Source organism: Molothrus aeneus, chromosome 3 (assembly GCF_037042795.1).
Source record: "Molothrus aeneus isolate 106 chromosome 3, BPBGC_Maene_1.0, whole genome shotgun sequence".
NCBI classification, from domain to species: Eukaryota; Metazoa; Chordata; class Aves; order Passeriformes; family Icteridae; genus Molothrus; species Molothrus aeneus.
The window spans coordinates 40846403-40869287 of NC_089648.1; the positions used below are offsets into that span (position 1 = coordinate 40846403).

The following is a 22885-nucleotide window of genomic DNA, read 5'->3' on the forward strand; positions in this document are numbered from 1 at the left end:
GAAATTATGCAGTCAGTCAACATATTTTCTGGTCATCACTAGGGATACTGTGGATCAGCTAAATAATGCTGTATCACTCATCTCTGTAGCAGTGTGAAAAAGCATCTCAGCTCCTTAGATACCCACAGAGCATTAAAAATTCTGCAAACTTGACAAATCTCTTATGGGGAAGACTCCTGTCTGTGTCAAAGGCCAAAGAAGGCAAGGCTTCAGCAAGCAAAGCACACAGGTGACCTGCAGCAGGTGCCACACCAAAGCCACCACAAAGCTCTGAGCTTTACTCCCAGCCATGGGTGCCCAAAATCAGGTGCACTCCTGGGCCTCGGAGCAGGAACAAGCAGCAGCCACTTGTATTTGGGCAGACCAGCTGTGCTCAAGTGGCTCAAGTTTTTTGCCAGGCTAAAATCAGCATCTGTTTGTTCTAGTGTCTCTCCTCAAGTGATAAACACGGATGGCTAGTTTCCCTTCAGGGGATTATGGGCTGACAATTACTGGATGAAGAGTGGTAAATCAGCCTTCCCTCCATGAGTTAATACACTGTCTGATAAAGCTGAGGCTTTGTTTGCAAAGACCACATAATTTACCAATGGCACTATTGATCAAATTGTCTTTTATGGATTTGTCTCTTATGCCCCAACATGATTTTTTTTTTTTTTTTAGGTAACATGGTCCTTTACTCTTCCTTTCTTTTCCTGGAATATTAACAATCCCCCAAACCAGAAGAATACTCTTCCCTGGGGTTACTGGAGGGAAGTCCCACGTGCTGCTCTAAAACTGGCATAAAAAACTAAACACAAATCAATCACTTCTTCCTACAATGTTGTTTCGTCTCCCACCCACTGTCTCTCACACCTGGCAGTGTGTTGGGACAGCGAGTGCCTGCTCACAGTTCACACTACTGCACACGTGGTGGCCTGTTGCCCTGAAAGGTTTCTAGGTGCTTGGAGCAAACCAAATGAAGCAATGGATGTTTAAGATGTACTGAAAATCAGGAACAGCCTGGTTTTCAAAGCTGCTCTGCTTTCAGCTACCAGAAACCTCTTTCTGCCTTGTAAGCTGCTGATTCCTCATCAAGCCATCTCAGCAGAGTCTTGATAATAGACTGGATGCATCCTAGACCTCCATTCTTGATCTTTTCCTTCTCTCCCTTCCTACAGCAGAAGCAGCCCATGGTTGTCATGCTTAGGACAGCAATGTGTCAGCTTTGTGCACATTCCTGAGCAGCCCCAGCACAGCTCTGTGAAAGCCTGGAGAACCAATCCCTCAAGGAGAGGCTGTAAAAATAAAAGCAGGGACCCCTGAACCTAACAGAAAACTTGAACAGATGAATTAACAGGAGACCTGTCCCCAGTTTTCCTCTCCTTTTATTCTTTATTTCCTTTCCAATTCCTCTCTGCCAGCTATCAGCCAAAACACCTTTCTGGTTGTGGGGAAGAATCTGAAAAAGCATTAGAGTGACCTCCCAGCTGGAAAGAGGGCCTAGGCCCTGCAGCAGCCTCCACAAGAAAACATCTAATTCAGAGCAGATCATCTATGGAACTTCTTTCAAGAAGCAATTCTGAATCCAACTTCTACAAAATGTAATTGAAATAATGACAGCTGCTTTGGGGCAGAAATTGGTCTCCACCAATCTTAAAAGAGAAGCCTCAAATGCACATGTCAAAATGAAGCTCTCCTGAAATAAACCAGTCTACACCTAGAAAGGATCAAGCAGTCACCACTTGAAAGCCATGGCAGGCCTGTATCTCTTGCCTCTACTCTTGCATTAGAAGATTCCAACAAAAGACAAAACTGCTTTGGTCATTTTTGTTTGCTACCATCTTCAGATATAGGTACAAAAATGTGATTATCCTTCTTTGGAAGTAAAGGGATGGCAATACAGCTCAGTCACTTGGAGAGTTTATTTATTTATTTATTTATTTATTTATTCTTCCCAGACTCTCTTGAAGAACTGCCAACAGATTTGCTGGAGGGCTCTCCTAGACTGAAACTTCTGAACAGGTCACAGGGACACACTTTCTTTCCCAAATTTTCCAGATTTTAAAGTCAATTAAAAAAACAAAAAAACTTTCATATTTAAAAAAAAAGATATGTGAATACAAACCAGTACTGCTCCATAGCAAGTCAGGTTTCACTTCCCCTTGTCTGTAACATAAATATTACTGGGTAGGTACAGTAAGAGGAGACTTCCTTTCTGGAAATTTTGACTGCTTGCAGAATACATCACTGATCATTCAGCAGCAAATGTTAGTACTGCCTACAATGGCACTTTTGCATGTTTCTCATTGAAAAAAAAATCAAGCATTCATTTAGCTGAAAAAAGAAATTGTTCCAAGTTGAGGAATCCACCATTTCCCCAGGGAGATTATTCCAATGGCCAATTGTTCTCTCTGAAAAATTTTCCTCTTGCTTCCAATTGGAATGTCCCCAGTTTTACCATTACCCTTTGTGCTCTCCATGTGATTCCTTGCAAAAAGGGAGTCTTCATCTTCTTTGTAGCCACCCTTTAAATACAGGAACACAGTGATAAGGTCTCCCTCTAAACCTTATTTTCTCAAGGCTAAACAAACCTAGTTGTCTCAGCCTTTCCTTGCAGGGAAAGCTTCCCTGTCCTTTGATCATCATTGTAGCCCTTCCTTGGACCTTCTCTAGCCTGTCCACATCTCTTTTGCATAGTGGGGAATAAAACTGATCACATTATTCCTGGTATGGCCTGACAAGCACTGAATAGAGTGGGATAATGACTTCTTCCCTCTGCTGCTCCCCACATGGGCAGATCCCAGCCTGTGCTGGACTCTTGGACTGTGTTTTCCTAAGTGCAAGACCCTATGTTTGTCTTTGTTGAACTTCACAAGGTTTTGTTAGCCCAGCTTTCCAGCCAATCCAGGTCTTCTGCAGCTTGGCTCTCCTGTCCCAAGTGTTCACTTCCCCACTCAGTTCAGTATCATCAGCAAACTGTGTCACTGGAGACTTTTAATGGTTCAGTAATAATGGTGTAGAAATCTCTCAAAGTGCTCCTTTATTCATATTATTATGTTTTAACCCACAAAGGTGGCTTTGGAAGGAGCCTTCTGTTATCCAGAAGCTCCAGAACTGCATTAAGTAAACAAATAGGAAGCTACTGATTCATTTCAAGCTTAAAGGAAAATACTCTGTACATTGTCTCTTCCCAAAAGGTATGATCAGGAAAAACAATTTCTGAATAAGTAACACAATTTCTAACATCTTAAACTATCATCTTTTTTTGACATTTCTATCCACAATTTCAAGGTAAATCAAGTATTAAGCCCCACCGCCAGGCAGGTAGAAAAATCAGCTGATTTTCACAGCAGCTACACAAAAATAAGGGGTAAATAAACCCAGCATGATTTTTGTTGGTCTTGACTGTTCTAGCCTTTCCTGTTTCTTGCTATTTGAGCCAGTTTTGGCACAGCAGACTTGGGCACTGCCCATGCACCAGGAAAAACACCGCACACAGAGTCACAGGCTGAGCCAGAGCACAGCCAGCAGGACCCTGAGATCCCAGCCTCCGAGTTCTGCCTACGGGAGGAATTTCTGTCCATGCTGCAGCAAGGAAAGAAGAGATGTGCTGCATCAACAATTGGAAACCTGGCCAGGAAAATGTGTTGCAGAAGCCTGTAAGGCCTGGAGATTCACGTTCACAAAGCAACACTGCAGTGAAACAGAGGCTGTGGCTCCTGGCCTTTACCCGAGACGGGGTTTCTTCCACACCCTTTACCTTCCTGATCCTCAGGGCTCTAAACTAACCCAGCCTGGGAGGAAGGGCTCCAGAACGGATTTCAGACGGTGCTTTGTATCCTTGCAGGATGGCCCCACCGTGTGACAACAGAGGAAACTGCACCCACGTGGGAATGCACTCGGGAGCACAAAGCCTGCTTTCTCAGCAGGTGGTCCTCTGCCAGTGATTTAATTTATTCTAGCTAAAAAAAAAATCCGGAGCAGTTCTTGGACAAAGACCTGGGATTAGCAAGTGAAAGACAGCCTTCCTTTTAACCCCTTTGCCACTTCTACACAGAAACGCTGCTTTGTGCTTCAGAACTCCGCTGCTTTGCATGGAGAAGGAGGGGGGCTGTGGGAGAAGTGGCAGTTGCATGGGGTGTTTGAAATAAAGGTTTAATTGTGGCAGGATTTCAGATTTTCATTCATTCAAGCACTGTGCCCTTTTGATAGTGGGGGTTTGTTAATTCCATCACCCCTGTCCATCTAAGTCAGTTACATATTTTTATTTCCAAGCCAAGAGGTTAAAATTGGTAACAATTTAAAAGTTAGTATTAATGAAATAAAACTGATCTCAACTAGTTTACCTCCTCTGGCTAGCGTTATTTACTGTGGTCTGCACTGAGAAGCTTTTGAGCTCTGTGTGTGGCTTGCACCATATGGCTGCATCAGGGGAGCCCTGACACTCACACGCCAGAGATGCTACCTCACTTCCTTCCTCCCTCACTTCCTTCCTCCCCCGCTCCAAACCCAGCTCTCTTTTTTTCTGCTGTTCTTTCCACATCCTCTCCCAGCGCTCAAAACCTTCCTTCGTTTCCCAGTGTATTCCAGTTCTCCACCCTGGAGACCTTTCTCCTCTTTGGTGCCCCTTTGGATGCCCCCTGCTCCTACATGTTTCCCTTCTGGGACCTATGTCACTGTCCCACTTCCTGGTGGGGCAGAAGTAATTCCCCTTCCCATCGCTGGCCCACACAAAATAAAATACAGAAGTGGTGCACATGATCCAGCTTGGACAGAGTTAACTTGCTTCATGGCAGCTTATATGCCACTGTTGTTTGCATTTGGGACTGGAAAAGTGTTAATAACAGCACAATTACTTCTGAACATTGCTTCCACAGTACCAAAGCCCTTCAAGATGCTTTTCCAGGATGAGAGGAGAGTCATCCTCAGTCCAGAGGATGAAGTTTAGCAAGCCCTGGTCACCTCACTCATCTTAGCCACACAGAGTGTTTTGGCCCAGATAAACTTCATCCTTTGGACCTTGCTATGGAGGCAGCTGGACCCAGAAAAGTGCTAAGCCACATTCCAGTCTCCCTCTGCCCACCCCCTATTTATAGATTAAAGTAAATAATCATATGAGAGTACTGAGTTCTTTCGACTACCTACATGCACATGTGAAGACTCTTTTACCATTTACATAAAAATTAGATCTTTAGAGTATGTATCATTAAAAAAAATAAACTGTCATTTAGCCAATGAAAGGGAGTTATTTGATAAAACTTGATAAAGCTTCCTGTCAGAAGCTGAGCTGAGCTGCAAGAAGTCGAGGGCTTACTCTCAACCTAGAGTGAATACAAAGCAACAAGGCTCAGCTTAGACCAAGAAGAGTCTCAGATAGTAACAGTGGTCATTAACATTTGTCACAAGCTAAGCAGAGAGTGACCACAGCTCAGATGACGAAGTGTAACTCCTTAATGACAGTAAATCGAACAGAGCTCCAGGTAGTCAGTCTTTTTGATTATCACGAGATCAGAGGATAATACAGTTGGGAAGGAAATTCAATAGGTCAGACCAGGTTGCCCATGGATGGCTGGACAGCAAAACCAATCAAGCAAAGACATACAATCTTCCAAATTTTTTACTTTTACTTCTGCAGGTTTGCACAGTAACCTACAGTACGGCTGTATAACATTAACAAAGTTCTTCAGTTACAAAATGTAAAATAACAGGGTACAAAAGTAAGCACTTTAACTGCTTTAATTCTGCTTACCATGTAAGCAAAAGCAGGGGTTTTATCCCTCACTGGCTTTTAGACCAGACTATTGCTTCCACAGGAAAGCACCACGATGTGCCAAAGCCTGAAGTGTGACATCTGCTGCCAAATTGCAGTGAGCTCCCCAAGGCTCCCAGAGAGTTCACCAGGGGCCAGCAGAGGCACAGCAGTTCTGCCATTTGTGGCACAACGCAGAACCAGAACCAACAGCACAGCACATCATCCCTCCCTCCCCAGCTCCCTTTTTCCCCATTATGAAGGCTGGCTGTAGAGGGATAAATGCAATCCATGTTTAGGACCCTCCTCAAGTTCGATTTTACTCGCTATCCCAAGCCAAACAGCAACTGAGCACTGAGTTCTGAGCACTGCAAGAATCAATTCATAACTGATCACACGGTGCCAGGCAGGATTCATCATGCAGTGTACTTTTCCTCCCCCTGCTTCTTTGCTTTGTGGTAGTGGTTGTAATCATTATACAGATCCTTGAAGACCTGCCTCACGCCTGCTGGGAGAGATGCATTTAAGAACTTGATGTCCCGTTCAATGCAAAGGTCAAGGATGTGATATATTCCTTCTGTGAGATGTGTCTTCACAGCTGGATGCAAAGTCACCTGCAAGAAGAACAAAATTGCCTTAAACTTGAAGACAGAAAGGCAAGACAACACCAGTTCCACAGTCAGTATACATTAAATGCTGACAACATTATCCTTTGCAAGAGACCATCTGGAACAGCCCATTAGATAAAATCCAAGATTTTGACTTCTGCAGTATTTTCCTGAATTTTGCAAACATGTTTTGCAAAACAAGCACAGCCCTTGCAGTAAAATCCACAGGAGTACTATACACATTGCTGAGGTGGCAAAGACACTAATCATCCTGGAATCACATGGACACTCCTCAGCACAACTCTAATTAAAAAACCCTAAAATACTTGCCTTGGATTACACATTTCAGTAGATTCTCTATGTCTCGTACAGGCTGTATGCTATTATGTCAGTTTCAAATGAGCACTTCATTTACATTGGGTAGAAACAATTTTAACTTACCATGTAACAATTTCATATTTATCTAACAATTTTTTTCCGAGTACTTCAATGTGCACATCTTAATAGAAGAAGCCTTCAAAAATCTCAGAAATGTACATTTCCTTAATCTGTTTTAACACCAAGAATCAGGCACCTTGCCTGAAGTCATGCAGAAAGTTGGAGGAATACAAGAAATGACTCAGGACTCAGCACCCTGCTCCTGACATTACCTCTGCTCAACCCCACAACCAGTAGAACTGCCACTAACAACCAGGAACATCAGCGCTGACTCTGGAGCCCTCTGCTGCTCTAGGCTAATTGAAATTTGTCCTGTGCCCACAAATCACTTGCTAAATACTTCACTGCCCAAGACAGTGCTGGCCTCTGGCATCATTGAGTTATTTTTGCTGCAGAACCACGTCTTATCTTTGCTGAATCCCAAAATTAGCTTTATGCCTCCAGATGTGAGCCTCTGCACTCCAGGCATAATGAAAATCACATAAAAAGCCGTCATTAAAATTCAGGCCTCTTTCTTCCTTAGGCAACTAATAAACTTTCTGCTAATGAAGTGCACTCCTCATCACTGTGACAGGCTCCCGCTCTCTTTCTGCCCTAAATGTGGAACAGCTAATATGTTTTGTTAGATCCACTAACATAGCAGGGAAAAACATACAGCAGGCACATAAAACTTCTTTTAGATCTGTGACCCTAAAGAGTTGGCATGTGCAAGAGGCTGTAATTTTTCCCTTCTCTGTCAGTTGATCAATTGGTTTGTTTACAACAGATGCTATTTCTCCCTACACTGTACAATACAGTTGGAGAAGAGCTGAGTGTCACAGCTCCCAGTGAATGCACTGGGCTGGGTTCTCCCTTCCTAGGGCAGAGGAATGACTGCAGAAAACAAGGACAGGAAAACCCACAGCTATTGGCAATATGGACCAGATGGCCCACTTGGGATAAGCAGCTATCTCAGAGCTGCAGTTAATGGAACTGCATCCCTCACATCACAAATTCATCTGGACCCAAGCCTTACTTGGGCCATTCTTGCTTTGCAGTTTCCTATAAACACCAATAACACCATGGGAAGCAGAGCCAAAGATTTAAACAGCTGCCACTACTGGCTGGCAGTTAATTATACTTTTAAGTGGTTTATGGTCTATACAGTTAGCACAACCAATTTGTCAAGCATCACAGAGCTCTTGATGTGAGACATTAAATGTGTGAAAAGGTATTCCACTATTGCTGAATTAAGCAACAGCTCATAGGCAACAAGCAGAGAGCACTGCCAACAGTATGAAAGAGATGCCACCCACTCCAGTAAGGAATCTTTCTAGATTAATACAAAATAATTCGTGGTATAAGGAGGAAGCACTGAGGGAGCTGTTACACAACCACTTTAGGGGTAAGTGACTGCTTAGGCCAGTAGCTTTCATCAGTTCTAGTTCACAGACCCCTAAAAGGGTTCCAGTAAGTGTGCAGATGCCTACAGAAAGACTTAAATCTACTAACATGTTTTTCTCAGTTATCTTTGATGGACCCACAGGGTCTTCATATCACAGGCAGAAAGCCACCGATCGTGACTCAGAAGAGATGAATGCTTAAAAGAGCTTTTCTCTCCCTCTGCAGAGCAACATGAAAGATGTGTACATGCCCCATTTAAGACAGGCATCTGAGGGCCCTCTTTCCTCTGATATCCATCAATTCTCAGCAGTCTAATGAGCAAATAAATCATCACCTACTTGTCATCTATCCATTCTGAAAACACTCCTTTGCCAGTGTCTAGAGGCTCACTACACCAATTTCCCCTTCCACACCCAAAGGTTCCATGCATACATTACTGATCTGTGGTTTCAGCTATCATCCATCACTTTCCATTTCCCAGTGAACATTTTGTACAAAACTTTCCTAGATATCTCATGAGACTGTGTACTCCTGCTAATACTGAGACAAGTGTCCTTTCAACTTAAAAAGGTCGTTTGACAATTCAAGTCAGGCTTTTATTCAGTGATGACCAGATTACAGATTCACAGATGGCTAAAGGGAACAGAAGCTGTCTTAACAGCAATTTTCCCTTTGTTGAACTACTACATTCACTATGTAAACAATGACCAACTAACCAGGAAGAGTAAATAATATGGCTAAAATCTGACATCTCCCATTGTTTTGCTCCCCCATTTCACCCCCCATCAAAAAAAAAAAAAAAAAAAAAAGAAAAAAGGCAACAGAGAAGGCAGAGAAGTTTAACCTCTGTAATAACCTTCATGGTTAGTTACACTGGTTACACCACAATCCTTCAGAAACACAGCACCAATTAGGATTTTAGGGTTTTCTTTTTGAAGAGGGCCTTAAAACAAAGACTACATTTCCTTTCTGTATTTCAGCCCATGCCCAGGCCAGAATCACAAATAATCAGTTTGCAGGTACTTGCACCACAAGCAGCATTCAAACCCTGGTGAAATCTACATCTATTGGGCTGAAGAAAATGACAAGCTGAAATTACCTCTGGATGAGAGAAAACACTGATCTGGCTCTGGCATCCATAAGAGTAGAAGTCGCTGCTTTCAGTAAGAATCAGAATGATATCTTTGGTACAGAAGGAGAATTACTGAAAAGCTAATAATTCTTGCCTTGGCAACATTTTTTTAATTCACTTAATCATTTACACCATATTAAAAGATTTTCTTCCAGGAGAATTTTCCACCATTACTTTGCTAGATTTAACTGCTATCAGTCCTGGACAACTGAGACTATTTGGGAGATAAACTTAACTACCAGATGTATAAGGAAGACATTTTTAACAGTGATAGTGGCAAAACTCTGGAACATGTTGTCCAGAGAGGTGGTGGATATCTCAGCCCTGGAAACATTCAAGGCCAGGTTGGATGAGGCTATGATCTATTTCAAGATGTCCCTGCTCATTGTAGAGAAGCTGGACTAGACGACCTTTCAAGGTTATCTTTCAACCTTTAAACCCAAACCATTCTATGATTCTATGAAGAAATGCAACACCCAACATGGCACTAAAGCAAAATAGCTTTGTACCTGGGCACTGTATGGTTTTACCTTAAAAGAAAAAACCACAGCCCATACCTTTAGAAAATTTTCCAGGAATTTGGTAAGAAAGATTCTCAAGAACTCTTGCATAATACAAAAGCCTGGATCAAACCTGCATCTCTGTGAGGTATAACAACTGTAACTTCACAAATTTTACAGAGTTTAACAGAGTTGCCTTTGGAACAGAAACTCCAGAGCTAGCACAATACTATGACACTTTCAAGATGGATGAGAACATACCTTCTGCAATTCAGTCACATAGTGAGCCACAATGAAGGCAGAAAACACAGTGAAGTCCTCCATTTCTGCAGCAATGTAAGTATACATCCGTTCCACCAAGTGTGCACATTTCAGTATCATTTCAAACTCATCCATGTTGCCTAAAACACAAATTGAGAAGCAGCCTGGCATTTGAGGCTTAAAAACATTAGGAAAAAAACCCCAAAGAATCATTCAGTTTTCCATGATCCTTGAACAACATGAGGCCAAGGACAGCTTGCCTATTTTATCAACTTTCCTTATCAAACCACAGCTAGAGGCCCCCTACAACACACAAAATACATCTCCTAGAGTGGCTACTTTGTAAGAGCATACTGATTCCAAGTTCATGTGCACTGCAAGACAAAAATTAGTTGTTATAGATATTGAAGTGCTTACAACAGCGGTTACAATCCCTTCCACAATTCAGTCCCAACTAGCACTGTGGAGGAGAAAATGAAGAGACAAGAAAATTGTATTCCCTGCCTAGAGAAAATCAGAAGATGTTTCTTAGAAACAGCATAGTAAGAAAGCTCTTTGATGAGTTCTATTATGTGGAATATAGCAGCAAAAGCTGCATCACTGGAGGTATCTAAAGTGAGACTGGTGAGATCAGCTGAGAATTAACTCAGTAGGCAGAGAATGAAGAGAGCTAGTACAAAATAAGGGAGAAGGGAAATCCAGAAATTACTTCCAAGTTATCTGTTACAAAAACAGAACAATCCTGCAAAGATAAACAACATCATTTTCAGCTTGAGGATGCCATGTATCTGTAAGCTTCATGTGATGATTACCTTATGCAAACATATTGCAGAAGCAAGAAAATTCAGTTTAACATACCTTTTCCTCTATCACTGAGCCTCAGCTAATATATTCCTCTACAATTAATACATACACTTATATTTGCCCACAGCTGTGGGCAACATGCCAGCTGAGATAAGTCTGACCATGGCACAGGCTGTAGGACATCAGCAGAAAGCTGGGATCCAATCAGTTTCAGGCCACGAAGTCAACTTGTCTCAAAACTCCACTATTAATGACAGAGTATCTGTGCCCTGACCATCTTAATCATTGTGGACATCTCTGACTTGTCTACTTTGACTATGTAAACTTTTAATGACTTCCAGCAATAAGTCTGTTTTCCCCCCTTCCTTTTAGGATATTTAATTACCCTTATTTCAAATCCTTGGCCATACAGATATATAATCTAATCCCAATTGATGCTTCAGATACACATAGAGTTCTTACACTTAGCATAGAATGGTGACAGCTCAGCTCTGTAGTAAACGTAGTTCCAATCTCAAAAAACTCCATTTAGTAGCATCCATTTGGGATTATAACTGACACATATTAGCATGAATCACTGGAGCTCACAGCCACCATGCTTGCAGACACAGGGGTTGATAGGAAGAGCAGAAATTGAGCACAGTAAGCCTTACTGCTTCCTGTCTACTTGCCAGTCAGTCAGCGAAGAATAACTTATTCACCAAAAGCAATGCTGCCTGCATGCAGCACTCCAGGAGCCCCAGTCATCTTCCTAAGCCCACAACCACAAAGCTCAGTTTTTCATAAAGGACAGGTAGGAATGACAGTTTCAATGCCACAGCTAGTTTTTGAGGACTTTGTCCTGCTCAGCATCTCCCCTTCTAAAGCGTGTATATATAGAGCAAAGGTGGAAAAGATAAAGTACCTCTGTCTCCTTTCTGACGCCCTTCATGCATGACAGAAACAACCAGACGATGGAAACTGCTCAGAAAGGATGGTACTGCTTTCAACAGCACCTGAAAAACACGTGAAACAAAAACATGTGAGAAAACATAGTAAGGGGAGTGGAGAGGGTAGAAACTATCTTCTCATTCTGCATCCTGAGCCATTTGTGCTTCTAGAATCAATCATAGAAAAAGGAAACATTTTCTCCTAACGTAGCATCAGATGCTCATAAGCAATCCACTGCCAAAGAACAACAATGCAGGCACAAGCAAAGCAGGAGAGCAACTGAAATTATGTGATTTTGAGATTCCCAGCCTTTTAAATGACAAGCAGTACAATGCACTTTCATACTATCAAGACAAAATATTTCAAAATAATATTAAAAAAATCTAACACTAATATGTTTTCTCTTTCAAACCTTTTCCTCTTCTCCCACCCCATCACAGGTATACCTTTGGATGACACTGCACAATAGAGAAGAGCACTTCATGAACCCCCAGGAAGACACCATGATAGTCTTCTGTCTTCAGATGATCCAGAGGGACTGTTAGAAGAATGCTGAATGCCAACGAAATGTGATGTGGATTCACGAGAATCCCTTCTCCCTGCCTCAGCAGAGCTGCTACAGTCTCTAGAATAGGTATAACTATGATGGAAATCAGTGCCTGGTCCTGACAGGCCTCTTTGGTTTGCAGCTACAAGACAAGAAACAGACTATGAGAAATGCATTAGCCACTTATCATTAGCTGGAACACCAGAAAGCCCTAACACTATGACTGGAGTCAATGGAACGAGACCTGTGCTAGCTGGACTGGCAGGGAGACTCCTGCACCTGAACCATTTTCATGCACTTGTGCCCTGGGCGAGGATTGATGCATTTCAAACAAACACTGCTGTGAGCATAACTGGAATGGCAAACATTCCCCAGCCTCCTGAAAACCAGCACCTCTTTGCACCTTTCACACTGATCCAATGATGCAGTTCGCTCCTTTACATGCATGCAGACCTATCAGAAGGGGCAGAAACTGCAAGCTTATGATTCCCAGGCACTGCAGAACCAGCTGCTGATAAATTCTTGCCTAGAGATATCATCCCGAGAGAAGAAAAACCTACATCACTAGCTTTATATGCTGTACAAACGAAGGGCAGGAAACTTGGGTTTGATTAGTTTCAGTTAAGTTTCTCTTTCATAATTCAGTGAATTGATATAATTACTTTTTTCTATAAGCATTTGTTTTGTTTTGCTGCTGTTGGCTTCTGCTGCAACACATGGCTGATGGTTATCTTTTCCTTTGGACAGCAGGAAAGACAGGAGACTCTCTACTCTGCAGTCTAACAAGTTTCTCCCAAGCACCATATTACAGTGTAGTTCCATAAAATTACTGTGCATAAGAAATGGATGACCTGCACACTGCACTCACAGGAGATTTACTTGAGGAAGGAGGAGAAAGAGGATCTACACAAAAACCATTCAGATGAATCTGGCATGGATGTGTTTAGTTTTTGTTCTTGTGTGCCTCTGTGCACGTTAGCTGTATCCACTAGAAAGTCTAAGAGATAGGAGGGGTAGGTAATGAAGTTACAATAAAGAGATACTTACAGCTAAAGCTGTGATTATCTGTGGGCTGGCAAACCAGAAAGCTTTCCCTTTGTCTCCACTTAATGGGCAGCTGAGCAACAATTTGGTTAGCGTAACAGCAGACAGTACTTCCTGCAGAAAGCAGAAGGATCATCAGTCAGGGGTACAAGGCACACTGGCTCCTTTCAAGTACAGAAAAGCTCTTTCAAGGTCAGTGGCACTTCTGAGCATTGACACATGAAAGGCCTCCCACCAATACCTCTCTTTGGAAATTGTGAAGAAAGCAGCAGCTCAACAGAATTCAATGCACTGAGCACGCTGACCCAAATGTACTTTACACCACATTTGCTTCACAATCAACTTACTGTACAAAAAAGCTTACATGACTTTTAAGAAAGGAAAGTCTCCTCATAGAACTGCCACTCGGTAAGAGAGGGAAACAGAGGCAATACAAGGATACTGGTACACCATAAATTATAAATGCTGCTTTTGGCAGCAGGATTTTTTTAATTGCTAGTTGTTTATACAGACTGATACAAGAAGCATATTGCAAGCTACAATCAGGTGGCAGGAATTATCTGTGCAGTTCAGGAATTCCAGATACACTTTCAAAAAGATGCATCAAGAATTGACACAGCAAATCTGCCTCTCTTCTGACAAATAAGACAGGGCCAGATAATCCCACAAATTTAATCCAAGTGTCATTCTCAAATCACTGGGCTTTCTATGGAGCATACAGCAGACTTTTTTTTTTTGCCAAAAGTGTTCCATACATCAGCACTGGTGCTTAAGCTTCTCTGAAGAAGGGTGCATAATTTAAAAAGCTACTGAGTGCTACCTGGGTATTGCTGAGTAGCCTGTAGAGCAACAAGTACTGAAAGTGCAGGTGCAGTTTTGGTTTTACTTAAAAATGCCAGCACTTCTAAAAGTGCCTTTAACCTTGTAAAGAAGAGCCACAAACACTGACTGCTGGTATCTGCTGTGCAAGAGCTCTGAGCAGCAAGTAGGAAAGAGCTTTCAGCATGGCCTGTAACACCACAGCTGTGTGATTTCTATTGACAATATATGGACTCGAGACTGCTGAGTCCTTAAGATGGACAGAAAGTTTTTTGAGTAGGTTTCCATGATCTTTCCACCTCTCAATTTATATACAGAACATAGCACAGTCAGAAAGCCCTTATCCATGTAAATTAATTTGACCTGATTACTGAACATAAAGCAGGAAGAACAAAAAATATTTAACAAATCTCATTCAGCCAACAACCTTTTCTTCAAGATACAGCAGACTGCAGAAGGAAGTTGACAACACATTAAACTAATGCCTTACTTTAGCCTTCTGCTGCCAAATATTCCTCACTTCCAGTCCCTGCAGCACCAGCCTCATTATGGCATAAAACTCCTCGTCAGAGCAGTTTCCCAGCACCTGGACAAGCACCTCTGTCAGCTCCACCTCCATACTTTGGATCACCTGGGTTGTAATTGCAGGACCTGCATATTCAAGAGACAAAAGCAATCAATTCCCAAGAGAAGGACTTCCACAGGTAAGAACAGGGAAAACTGAAAATAAAACAGTTCTGGGGGTACCTTTTTAACACTCAAATACATAGAGGGCTTGATGCTCTCTACCTTTCTCCCCACTAGTGCAATAACTTGATGATCTCAAGTGTATCCTACCCTCAGGTTCAGAGCAGTCATCATACCAATAAAAACTCTTCAGTAGCACAGAAAGACTACACCAAAGCAGCTGCACAAGCCAAGGGAGCAGGCTAAACAAACCACAGGTCTTTTCTACAAATGGTGGCCAGAGATGCATCACAAATCATAAAAGCATAAAGCTTTTTCTATGACTACTTAATGGCAATACAAACACTGAGATCACAACTGTACTTCACTTGAACAGTACTCTCCAAAGCAGGGTGTGCACATCCCAGGGTGTGCACAAGACAATTTATTGGGGTGTGGGAATTATAAGTAAAATATCTTTAATACAAAAAGAAATTTTAAATAGATTTTACTTCATCTTTATCTCATGCTTTTTAAACATTTTCTGTATGTGTGCTTTATAATAGACATAGTGGAGTAGGACATGTATAATTTATAAGTAAGTTATATTCAGGCTGTGTATTCAGTTTCTTAGGTTTTTTTAATGATAGGTGTGTGCAATCAAAAATGTTTGGAGACCATTGCACCAAAGCATGCCAGTAATAAGTCTGACAAATTCTAGCATTTTGAAGAAGTCAAAGAGAACAGTTATTCCTGCCCTGTGTTCATCTCTCCTTCTGAATGAGACAATATAAAGGAGCCATTAGGTCCCACAGCTGGCAGCAGAGGGTTTTCATGTAATTTCCAGCCTTGGCTCTTTATTTGATGAGGATAAAGGAACCAACCTGCCAATATCCCACAGAATGTATCAGAATTACCACATGGTGTTCATCGTCCATAACAGTTAGGTAACTTCCACTGTTCTATAAATTCACCTACCAGCTACAAAAGCAGATGAATATTTTACTCCAAGATCTGACCTGGTGCAGATCAGCTGCTTCAGTGGTGCCTACTACACCAATTACACAAGCAGGACACTGCACTTCAGCCCTACCTCCAGTAGTATTACCATGTTCCAGTTACTTTCAAAATGTTCTACCAAGGATGAGTAACTCAGGACCTCAACTTTATTTAAAGATGTTAACATCTATCAGAATTTCATTACCAAACTAGATGGTGGCTGTGGTCCAGTAACCACAATATTGCCTCCTAGAAAATTTTCCTGTTATGCATTTAAAAAAGGATAGCCTGCTGTTTTAACACAAGTAAACAAATGCAGACTTTTAAAGAAACTGTATGCTTTGCTAAATGGCTTTTAACACACAAAATTAGCAAAGGATGTGGAGAAAGAGAGTTTTCATACCAGAGAGAAGCTTTTTTATAGTAAAAACAACCATGACTGCAGTTTCCTTTTCAGGATACAGCTCTGGCACAGAGCAGAAGACAGTCAGGAACTGCAATGCAAGCTGAAGGAACTGCAGATTACTCCCTGCACAGGGCAGCTCTTTCAGTATCTGAGAGTAAAACTCTTGGTACAGTTTAACACGGGGCCGCTTCAAAAACCCACTGGGCTCCTTCTGCCAGTCCTTCTTGACAGGATGGCTCAGATCTGCTTTGAGGAGAGTAGTGACAGATGGTATGAATGCCACAGGCAAAGGCTGGTTTGGGGTGCTACTCTGAAGCCCGTGTTCAACAGTTCTGACCATCTGCAGAACCACTGGTTCCAACAGAGCACAAAACACATCCACAGAATGCAGCTTCTTTTCTGGCAGCTGCTGGAGGTGCAGTGTGACAACATGACAGAGTGTGGTGAATGCTGTGAGCAGCAACTGCTCAGCTGCGGGATTCCAGTTTTTCCAGTCTATGCTTTTGGCTGCACCTGTGTCTGGCCTGCAGCTCACCAGGAAAGACATGAACTTTTCCAAGTTGAGCTTCACACTTTGTCTTCTTTCAATAATCATCTGAAGAAAGTTTTCCAAAAACTCTTGGACTTCCTGGACATACTGTGCCCAAACAGGACCAGTCAAGACATCAGTGAAGAATTTGCAAGCTGTAAGCTGGGAGGTCATGACAGCCTCAAGAACATCGCTGGCATGTAACACCTTAAGAACAGAGTTGGAGTTCCTGCCAGCTTGCAGGCACCTCAGGAGGTGAAGGCAAGTACTTAAAACCTTCAGCAATAACAATTTGCTGCAAGAGACACTAGCCCTGGTATTAACTAGCAGGGACAGCAGCACCAGAAAACACCGAGTACAGTCAGAGGGAAGAAAACTGTCTAATTTCAGGAGAGAAACAATTTCTAGCAAATCCAGGCATCTTTGTAGTTGACGTTCTTTCAGGATGACAGGGCAGCCATTTTTTGCTAACAATACTATACACTGGGCAACTTTCTCCAGTGTTTTCCAAGCGGAGCTCAGCTCGTCCTTCTGCACCTTGTTTTCTGATGGTACTTCCAATGGGTCAACAGTTTTGCAAGAAGCCAGAATTTCTTCATGCCAAGGAATATTAGTCACAGACAGCTGCTGCAGTGGCAGATCTACTGAATCCCTGGTAGCAGTGGGCAGCACCACAGCAAACTGATGAATAAGATGAGTCAGAAAAGCACAGTGCAGGACCCTCATTTCTGGTAGAAGAGAGCTGTGGATGAAACCAAGGGATATCTTTGCAATGCTAATGGAAGACTCCTGGTCCGTGGCAGCTTTCTGAGCTTCAGCCAACATCAACGTTTCTAGAAGCACCTTTGCAATGTACTCAACGTCTTTTAAGGAAATATACGGCAACAGGATGGTCAGGTTGGATATGACAAGGTGCCAGTGTGCTGTGGGGTAGCTAAGCTCAGTTATTGCACTGATATCTCCATCCCACGGTTCAGATTCTCCTCTACTCATGGTGGATCTCCCAGACTCCAGGATGAAAGCTGCAGTATGCTGCAAGGCCTGTAGGTCAGCTTCGGTCTGCATTAACATCATCTTCATTTTCTGAAGTGTGAGCAGTTCTAAGCAATATTTACTAGTGGAGGCAAAACTACTTGCAAGTTCCATAACTCTCCTCCAACTCTGGTCCTTCACACCAGGCAGAAAAGCTGAAATGCCCCAGTGCCTTGCAGCAGGCTCAGTAACAGCAGTTTCAGCTGTTGGAGACACATATTTACTGCAGCTAACACCAAACAGAGCATCTACCTCAACCCAAGTGTAAACAAGGAGGAGAGCAGCATCACTGGCCCTTCTTAGCCAAAGCTCTGACTTTTCTTCCTCTCTCCTAGGAGCCTGCAGCAGCTCCATCAGTGGCTGAATTATTCCCTTCTGTATGTTTGCCATCAAACGCTGAGTGCGAAGCACCACAGGGGAAGGAGTGACATCATCCAGGCTCCTCATGTTGAACAGAAAAGCATGCAGCACCGAGCACACTGACATCAGCTTCAAGGCCATGTCAACTGATCCTTCAACAGCTGGAATGATAAGGGTCTGGCATTTCTCCACAAAGAGACACAGAATGTCCAGAATCTGGTTGGGTGGCAGTTCAAGAAGGCACTCACGAAGCTTTGCTGTCAGGCCAGCAGAGAAGACAGACGGCCTCAGTTCATCAACAGCTGGCCGGCAAATGACTGTCAGCACCTCTTCAAAGAGCCGTGGGAACTGCCTCAGCTTGGAGTAGATCTGGAATATGGTGCTGATGAGAGTCTCCTGTGGCTTCTTTGTACGTGGCTCAGAGGTCTCTGCATCAATCCAAGCTGACGACACCAAGTCATCCAGGTCTGGCTCTACTATAAGGTGGTTTAATGACATCAGGAGTTTGAGACACCTGAACCAAGCAGGGATGGAAGCTTGGGAGTGTGTCAGCAGCATCTGTGCTAGCTTCCTGTAAAACCCAAATTGCACCTCCTTGTGCCGGATACGGTCACTGGCGACATTATAGATGTCATTGTTGAGCACCAAGTTCAGAAGCTGCTCCAAAGCAAGCAGTTCCATGCTCCAGTCCACAGGGAAAAGCCTATCACTCTTCCCCTCCTCTTGCAGGTCAGAGAGCCTGAGACAGCCAAAAAGCCTGCTGAGCATGTGGAAACACACAAGGTGGTTTTCTGCCTTACAGTACGAGTCCAGAAAGAGCTTATACAGCAGGGACACCGAACCAGCCACAACCGCTCCGTGGAGGGCAGGTTCACACAAGTCACTGCCCAGCTTGGTCTGCACTGTGTTGACTGGTAGCAGAAGAGTTTTCCAAGCTCCTTTCTTCTTCTCCTGGGATTCCTGCTCTGACAGCAGCTCTTCTTTGTAGGATGAGAAAAGCTCAGGCTGAAATAACCCAGCCTGCAGCAAAGTCTCTATTTGGCTTCGTATTTCTCTGCTCAGGTGCTGACACACATGGTTATCATCCGCTTGTGTCCAGCTCCTCACAGTCAGCAAGTGCCTCAAGAGCAAACATGGCTGGAGCAAGTGACTTGTCACTCTCCCAAACACACGGTTTGGGTTGGTTTGCTGCCTCTGGATCAGGAGGTACTGAGCAAAGGTAAGATGGAGGACATTGAACAACTGGGAGCCCACAGCATCATCAGAAGCCAGTTGCTGACATGCCAGCTTGGACAGCTTGCTGAGGAGATCAACCAAAAGTTCACACTTTGCTGTGTAAATGATGGACAGTGAAGAAGTAGAAAGGATGCCACTGGAACAGCTGAGCACAGTGCCAATGTTCTGCTGTGTCTTCTCAGAATAAGCCTCTGATAACCTTTTGTTTATTATCTGAAAAAAGAAACAAAAACAAACCCCAAAACCAGTCAATTTAGCATACAAAGATAAAGCCCATCATAATGAACCAACAACACCTTCTGTGAGCTGTGGCTGCAAGCAAGGGGGATGTGCCAACAGCTGCTGCTGGGCCTCTCGCATCACAGGTTTCAAACTAGAAGCTCCACTGTCCTTGCATTTGTTTGCAGCACCAGATGAGTAAGGAAGCCCTCATGCACACTACTGGCAACAGCATAAGACAATCCATACTTGATTCTAATAGTTCATCCTGCAGAAATGGAGTAGGGGTAAATTTCTTCCCTTCTTGAATGGTCCTCAAAATTACACTCCCAATAACGACAAACCTATACACAAAACACATCCCTGCTCTGATACAGGGGGGTTATTTAGTAAGAATGTCCATGCCTAAATATCATCTTTATATTTGAAAATGAGACAGTTTCTGGTCCTGGTATCTGGAATGTGAAGCACTATTATCTTTTCTCTTTGAGGGATACACATTTCTAGAGAAATTATGCTGCATTTCTCTTCCTTTTCTCAAACTTTATGTGTATTTCCCTGCTGTTTTCTTCTTCAATCCAGAAGATTGATTTTTACTCACTCCCTTTTCTCACCTTTAGATAATGTCTGCAAACAAACTCAGTAACAATTTTAAAATCTATGTCTGTTTTGTTAAAAACCATACCTTACACCTTATTGTGGATGGTTCATCTCCTCAGCTGCAACAGTGATGGACTAAAACAGACCCTTAAATTCTTCCCACTGGACCCCTACCACCTCTGTCCTTGTTGTTCAGGGTATTATACCTCTGACCTGATCTTCATCCAGATAGGTTTTCACACACAGACCACATTTAAATTTGGCACACTTTCTGCATAACATCTCTGAAGCCCCGATTTCATCCAACTAATTCTCCATACTTCACAGTTCAATTTCTACGTGTAAAAACAATCTTTTCTTGCTTCCCTTCAATCTGACCAAAATTAAAAGGATCATTTTCCCAGTCATTTTCACTGCCTTTGCAGCCACTCACTAATTCTGCCATTTTTAACCTTAGCACTACACAAATATAAAATGTATTGCAGGACGGAAATAGAGAAACTTTCAGTACAGGTCCTGCAAACTATCAGACTAATACATATTTCATGCACCATCTGACACTGTGAGGAAGAGTCAAGTACTGTAAGAGATACATATTGCTCTCCAGAATTTTACCAGATATCCACAGTCATAGTTACCTCTGCAATTGAAAAACTGAGACCAACTGTCTTCCCACTCTTTAAGAGATCCTGTAGTCTTTTACTGTGGATAACATTGTCAAGATATGCCCAAAGTTTTTCAACAACTTCATCCTCCAGTTCATGTTTCTTGTTGTAATTGGAAACCAATGCTTGGCTTACCCAGTCGAGTAAAACCTGTTAACAGAAGGGAAAACAAGAAATCTTTAACAACCCCCAAGCAAAAACAGGACAAAAGCAGTACCTCCTCACAGTTAACAGCATTTGTATCTTGAGAACTGTGCTACATCCAAGCAGAACAGCCTCTGAGTGAGCAAAGAAGTCTGGTCACAAAGATTTCAATTCCTAAGAGCTTACGCTCTATACCAAATGTTGGACTTGTGCTTGCATGTACCATCCCAAAACAGCTTTCAGGAGTGAACATCTTTACTCTCACAACATCCTAATTCTAACAGTTGATACTGGTTGCAAATGCAATCTTTTAAATCAGTGCTCAGGGAATCAGCTAGTTTTCACTTTCTGACAGTTGCTATTCCACTCACATCCTTCTCTTCATATGTTTAAATTCACTACCTAGAAATTCAGGCCTAGGAATTTAGATAGGTGCAAACTAGAAAAGATTGAAATCTACTAATTACTGTTTTTAAACTGAAGTTGTGGTCTATGGCTAAGTTTAATATTTTAAGTAACTTGTTATTTCAAAACTTCTTGTTTTGAAATAACAAGAACCTGAAACACAGATCTCAGATGTGCAAAGCCTGAAAGTACTACCAGTTCCTCCAGGGCTGGAGGAACAGGACAAGACACCCCTAACCTAGGGAAACACTGCACAGACCTTCAGCAAACAGGGTCAAACAAAAGGCTTAGGAGACAGTGTGGGTTCCATGAAGAGAAAACCAAATCACCCTCCAAGCAGCAGTCCATGAATGCACTGTTTGCTCTTTGCTCATGCACAGCAAGTTCTGAGCACCAGAGAGCACACACACAGCCTCAGTCAGTCCTCCCATCCTCAAGTTCTTGTTTTTAACTACGCCCAAAAGCATCTGACTTCGGAGCATCCTGTACTGGATGCAATACAAACCAATGGCAATGACAGCTCTAAAGACGACTATTTCTCGTCTCTCCGGGAGACAGAACACAGGCACTACCCTCTCTAAAAGAAAGTTTCTTCCATCCTGCACGAATGCAGGGCTTTGGGCTGAAGCCACCTGCAACAAGTCGTTATAAAAATATTTCCTGTAACGACAAAGAAATCAAGAGCTGATCACAATCCTAAACCAGTGCTATATTTACAGTGCTAACCGCTAGCTGGAAACTAGATCTGGATTTTAAGAACTGATTCATCCATAGCAGCGATCCGCCATCGTTATTTCCTTCTTTCATCACTGCTCACCATTGAAAAGTACTCACTTGCTCCTTATTAGGCAGGACGCACTGGTGAGAAATCCACGCGAACCGGGCTAGTTTGAGTTTGTCCTCCCAAGAAGTCTTGGCGCTTTTGAGCTTCAGGTAAATCCCGGAGTAGATGGCTGCCATGGGGGCGTCCCGTGGGCACAGCGAGCAGGCAGGCACGCGTCTGGAAGAAACGCCGAGCAAGGGGAAGGCGGTCGGACGGGCAGCGGCCCCGCACCCGGCACTCACCCGGCACTCACGCACGTGGCACCGCTCGGGGCTCGGGGCCCGAGCGCCCCTCCGCCCGCCAGCCGCCCACGGCCCCGCTCCCCAGCGCCCACCTCTCCCCCACCAGCTCCCGGTCCCACTCACCTTCCCCTCCGCCCGCAGGGCCGTCACTGCCCGCTCCCCGCTCCCGGTACGGCGGGGCCCTGCCCGCCGGCCTCCGTCCCCGCCAAGCCGCGCCAGCCGAGCGCCGAGCCCGGGAGGCGGCGCGCTGGGGCGAGCCCGCGCCCATTGGCGGCCAGAGGGCGCTTGCGCGGCCCCGGCCCCGCTCCCGCCCCGGCGTGTGTCAGCCGGGCCATGGAGCGGCCGCCGCCGCCCGCCGGGCCCCG

General features: G+C 43.5%; 1 protein-coding gene across 1 annotated transcript; it reads right to left on the reverse strand.

The window, feature by feature from the left end:
• Positions 1–5578: 5578 nt before the first annotated feature.
• On the reverse strand, positions 5579–22415 carry URB2 (URB2 ribosome biogenesis homolog). The gene is made up of 9 exons (XM_066545654.1): positions 22290–22415; positions 20880–21056; positions 16263–19635; positions 14685–14845; positions 13379–13489; positions 12231–12473; positions 11759–11849; positions 10051–10190; positions 5579–6342 (listed from the first exon to the last, which is right to left on the reverse strand). The coding sequence occupies exons 1-9, from the start codon at positions 22413–22415 to the stop codon at positions 6145–6147; spliced, it is 4620 nt and encodes a 1539-aa protein (XP_066401751.1). The 3' UTR covers positions 5579–6144.
• Between the last annotated feature and the right edge of the window lie 470 nt (positions 22416–22885).